At 28.8% G+C, this 5,954-nt stretch overlaps 1 protein-coding gene across 2 annotated transcripts in view; it reads right to left on the bottom strand.

Annotated features, from left to right (window-relative positions):
* Positions 1-687, bottom strand: part of LOC101512393 (pto-interacting protein 1-like) — a 4,166-nt gene extending 3,479 nt beyond the window's left edge. For both annotated transcript variants that reach the window (XM_073365909.1, XM_004494406.4), the window contains exons 1-2: positions 551-687; positions 24-83 (exon numbers count right to left, since the gene is read on the bottom strand). In XM_073365909.1, the coding sequence (XP_073222010.1) occupies positions 24-72 (49 nt within the window). In that variant the 5' untranslated portion in view covers positions 73-83; positions 551-687. The remainder of the gene's footprint in view (positions 1-23; positions 84-550) is intronic.
* Between the last annotated feature and the right edge of the window lie 5,267 nt (positions 688-5,954).

Raw genomic sequence — 5,954 nt, 5'->3', positions numbered from 1 at the left:
TCTAGCTAATATGAGCCAATTACCTGGTGCTTCATTTTCAGCCTTATCTTCACAACAGCAGAGACAACTCATGATTCTTTCCTCTGATAATAATTCACAAATCCATCAATAAATATTTCGAGGTAAATTTCGAGCTAGCATGAATATAAAGTCTAAATTAAAAATTGAAACATGAATATAAGTTTATTTGTGAGTCTTTTCAGTCCAATTATTAACATCAACTGGTAGTATTGATTCATTCACCATATAGTTTTTGGTTTTGAACCAGTAATTAAAAATTCATTCCATGCATATGATTCGTGCATGAAAATCTTGCTGCATTGTATATATCAAACCAAAAATCAATCAGAACGAATTAGTTTGTCGAAGAAAAAATCTACTTTTAACGGTATCAAGATTTTCAAGAAAATGCAACATTCATTGAAAAATTATCTCATGAAGAAACGGTGAAATAAAAAAAAAAAAAAAAAAAAAACTCGGCAATGAAGAGTGTAAAAAACTGATATCGTAAATTAAAGAAAGAGTGAAATTAAGAAAGAAAATGCGATACCAGAAATTCAATAGGACTGGTTACGTAACCGGTGAAATATGCGCAGGATAAGCAGAAAGAGTGCGTAGGATAAAGCGGGGGAAAGTTCTTGACTAGCTTTGAAATTTGGAAACGAAATTATGATTTGGAATTGAAATGGTGACGTGGAAAATGTGTTAATAATGAGCATCCAAAAACGCTAAATATAACGGAATTTCGGTTTAACTATCTAGTATTTTTTATTTTTTTACAAGAAAACAATTAAACTAATATTTTTGTTGGACGAAAAAGAAACAAAAATCAAATGCAGAACACACTAATATAATTCTCCCTCTGACAATATATGATAAGAAAAAAAGTGGTTTAATTAGTTTAATGTTCTGAATAAAAGAAGAATATTTAATTTTAATGACAACAAATGTTTAATTTTATATGTGTCTTTTTTTTTTACAAAAAAATAATAATTTATCTTATGTATCACATGGATAACACATGATCTATGGTGTTCTATAAATCTTCTTGGTTTTGGATATAAGGTAAGACATTCTTAATGGTTGTTCTTGACCTAATTTCACATATTTCTCATAGGAGTTGGAGTACCATTTGATTATTAAGATTGGGTAGCTATGAGTGCGCATAAGCACTAAGTGGTATTGATTGGTTCAAATATATAGGTGTTTGGACTGATACTTCAATTCCTGACAAGTATCTTGTTGGACTAGTCAAAATAAATGTGTAATTTTTGTGTGACTACTGAATCAAATATTCAACGATAGGTCTCTAAGTTCCTACTACGAGACCAAATGTTTATCCTTCAACATTAGAATATTGTTTGCTTGCATAGTGTTATTATAAGACAAAACTTGCGACATTCTAATTTGTCATATTGACCTTTTAATAAAATGTACTTGTCCAAATTAAATATTAGACTCAATAAACATATCATTCACCATTGATTGGCTCCAAGGTTAACTCTGGTAAAGGTCTTGGGCAAAAAATTCACAGGGACGAAGATACCCGTTGTACAAGATTCAATTGAATATGTGAAGGTCTTGTCACTATGATTTAATTGTCTATAGAATTATGGAATTGTTTAGCTTCTAAGTCCCTTGCTTGTTGAGCCCCACTATGAACCATGAATTTAACGATGTCAACTAACTGTTGAAAGACTTGATGCATGATATCGTGTATACTCATGTCAACCAATTGTCTGATGAAAGTTGTGGTCATGACTACCAATTGCTCGAGTGCATCAATCAAAGTGTTGAATGCATTACTAGGGGGTGCCACACTCAGTTGACATTTCCAAGGTTAAAGGTGAATCATTTGGTTGCAAATGATCCGACTTCTTCGATTCCCAAAACTAAAAGTCACAATTTCATTAATCAAAATTTTAGTTTGAGACCAAAACTACAATAAAAGAGAAAAAATGAACCAAAAAATTTGATTTTTAAAATTGCATGACTATTTTTGTAAATATGGAATAGACTCACAACTTTTTCTTTTTATTTTATTTCTTTTATCGATTTCCTTAATTAACAAAATATAAAATAATTGTGCTACCTACTTAATCCACTTATTGTAATACAGATATCGTTTATAGTTTATCACAATTATCAATAATTAATTAACAATAATTTATTTATATTATTTTTCATTTTTAGCTAAATATGGCATGGAGTAGTTGGCCCTTTGTGAATTCTCCCTCACAATTCAAATCCTCTATAATGAGCCATGTTTTATTTTATCAAATCAACATTGGAAATAGATATATAAATCATATTAAAACTTTAATATGATAGATGGTGGTGTCCATTAATCATGCTTATGCGACTCTTTGCCGTTTGACGAGGGATCAATTATTGGCATAACATTCCATAGGCAAGTTGAAAGGAATCATGAAGAGGGACGAAACAGTGAACCGATTTAACCGACATTTAATGATTGTGTTGTTGTCATGCAATGTGATTGCGAGTTATTCCTATATATATAATCACACGACTCTTTGCGTTAGAAAACATGTTCTTAGCAATAATGTTGCTATCTAGTGCATTTTTTAAACTTCATATAAAACAAAGGTTGTTAGCTAGGAAGGGAACGGAACAGACTCATGCATGTTGCTAGATTATATTCTCATTATAGTAGTAATCAAATGCCTAAATTACAATTGTTTAATTATTAGTTTACTGATATTAATTTATTTTAAAATAAAAATTAAACAAAACAGGACATAAAATTAAAATTCCTTCGACTTGCGATCTTCTTGTCACTTCAAGTTCCCAAAACTTAAAACCACCATGTTGGGATGTACAAAAACACATTTTTATACACTATAAATTATCTCGACTATTAATGAGAGGTCGGTAGACTCAAATTACATAATAAAAACAATTAGTTTTAAATGATTTCAACAATATAATAGCATTCATTTCCATTGTGTTGTCTCATATGTGCGACATCAACAAAAGAGAGGTCTTCTAATTGGGTTCTGCCAGCTTCTTGTCTTGTCCTCCACTTTGTGAGATAGTTTTATTTGGAATAATATCACTATTCCATTGAGAACATGGGTAGAAGGAAGGAACAGTGGAGAATATTTACTCAGCTTTATTTTGATTTGTGGGCTCACATCATGTTTGATGAGATTGGGTGAGATCCTCGTTGGAAATGCTGGAAACTAAACCACATACATCTTCCAATTTCAATTGGAACTATTTACCACATGAAACTATATGGTTTACAATATGCAATTTGATGAGTGGAATATTGAACAATGAAAGAGTACATTTTATAAAGGAACATCCAACAAAGGTCTCATGCCTAGTTAATGAACATTATAAGGACATTGTTAAAGAATTGAGAATAAGCTTTTTAAATTTGAATAATTAAAAATACTAAGCAAAATTTAATCAAAGATAAAGTAATGAGATATTGTTTGTGTTTGCACAGTAAATATGTAGTCCAAACAGATTTTGCAACCTAATTTAAGATGGGCAAGTGAGGCCTGCGGGGAGAGGAATAGAGCCAGAGTGCTTATGTAATATTAATGTATTATGTGATATGGTTGCATATTCGCTAATTCTGTATCTAAGGTCTCAAGAGTAAACGGATTTTAATGTAGTAAGGTTGTCCGTGAAAATATGGTTCGGGACAAATAAAAAACAAAATTATTTTATAGACACATAATTTTTCTTAATGTGACACTTAGTTAATATCAAATATAAAATTGTAATTAATTCAGTTGAATGGGCTATTAGTTTATACTACGTTTAGAATCATGGTTAATTATATAGTTAAAATAACTACAATTCTTAGTGATAATTGAATTAATTATCTATTTAGTTGAATTAATTACAATAATCATGAACGTAAATTAATCATAATTTTTATCTTGAATTAACCATATACTTAATTGAATAAAGTATAATTAATTAATTCACATGATTAATGAAATGTCATATGTGTATAAAAAAAATGAATATCATAATATCATGACTTATAAAAAAAAAAAAAAGTGGAAGGTCTCTATTATGAATAATATATTCATCCTTTGATTGTTTAATTAAATATTCTCTAAATGAATCTCTACCCGAGGTGCAAACAAGTCAATTTATAGAGGTGCAAATATGAGAAGTAGAACAAACACTTAAAAGCTTGAGTTTGATTTATGAAAAAATAAACGCATGATTCATTTATTTAAACTAATCTAGCTGAAAATTTGAGTTAGATTGTTAAAATAATAGTAAAGTATAGGTTTTGCTTGTTTAACTCATTTATAACTTTTTATTTTTGTATTTAAGCACATGTTTTTTAAGTTTAACAATTTATCATTTGATAGATATTTTAATATATAAGATAATTTTGTAAAAAAAGTGTATATTTGACGTGTAAATCCAAAAAATCTAAAATTATTATATTTTTATAGTCTATAAAATAAAATAAATTTGTAACCTCAATTTTGATTAGATAAGTTGATTATTAAGTTATTGTTCATTTATGAATTGCAAATATATTAGTCATCATATATGAGTTGCTTTAAGATGATGTGATACATTTAACTTTATTTAATAAACTTATACTGAATTCACCATTGAAGATGCTTTTAGGTAGAGTTGGATCCGTATTTAAAAGTTGGCCTAGATTCCTTTTGCCCTACATAATTCATCAACTTAGACCAACTAGTTGGGATTATAGTTTTTGTAGCAATTTAGAAGTATCATCCTATAATTTAGCAATTAGATTGAAAAAAAATTAATGTTTATAATTAATGAGTTGTAGTAATTATGTCCATGTAATTTCTTGAATAACTTAAATCTCTCACACACACACACATATATATTGAATCTATAACATTTGAGCTTGAGTCATTTAGTTTACTAATTTCAATATAAATTTGAATTTATTTATTTATCAAAACAAAGGAGTTTGTTCGAACATTTAACAAACTAAACCTAAATTAATATTAAATAACTCAATTTATTTACACTGTACATTCCAATATTAATGCTGATTATACTTGTTTTATACTAAATACTTCGTTTATTACAAAATACATACCGTTTAAAGTTTTTTACATAAATTAAAAAGTAATACTAAATAAATGAATAAATATAGCAATTTTATCAATTTGTTATAATTAATAATCGACAATTAACAACCGTTATAAATAATTTGTGAGATATATTTAGTTGACAACGACGCAAATAATATTAATTTAAGAGTAAAATTAAAATAAATAAATTAATGTTATATTAAAAAAAATAAACTAGAATAATATTTTTTACGACAATCGTATCAAATATCAAATAAAAATAAACACATGAAAGCCAAGGCCCTATTAGGCTAGTAGCTACGTCTATTCCTGGATACGATATTTCCCTTTCATATTGCATTGCGATAACCATAATCAATCCGAAAGGTTAAGAAAAAAAGTGTGATTACGGTGAAAGAATGTATTCTAGTGGTGCGTTGATAATGAGATTCACAATCACATGTATAGAGGCTTATATGGTGGCACGTGCCACGTGCCACGTGTTGAACTGAATCCTTGTGAAAATCTCAAGAAAAAACAGAGCGAAAAATGTGACGTTTACTTAACGAAACGCGTTGAAGACAAGAAACACAACGGAGTCCAATTCCAATACAGCACCAGTAACAGCATTAACAAAGCAAAGGCATCTATTATGGACGTAAAAAAATAACGTGACTGTGTCACTGTGTGTCTGTGAGTGAAAAAAGAAAAAAGAAAAAAGATAGAGAGACACACAGTGTGTGTGCATTGCATTGTGCAGGACAACAGAAATGGCCCACCACTTTGCGGGTGGATGTACTGTTCCCAATCTCGCTACATTATTATTTATTATTTTAATTAATAATTTTGTGCGTACACCATAACATACAATATCACATCATTGTACCATACAATTTA

The sequence above is a fragment of the Cicer arietinum genome, chromosome 3, assembly GCF_000331145.2.
Source record: "Cicer arietinum cultivar CDC Frontier isolate Library 1 chromosome 3, Cicar.CDCFrontier_v2.0, whole genome shotgun sequence".
Lineage (NCBI taxonomy): Eukaryota > Viridiplantae > Streptophyta > Magnoliopsida > Fabales > Fabaceae > Cicer > Cicer arietinum.
The sequence above is the reverse complement of the archived record's forward strand: the minus strand, read 5'-3'. Positions and strand labels throughout refer to the sequence as shown.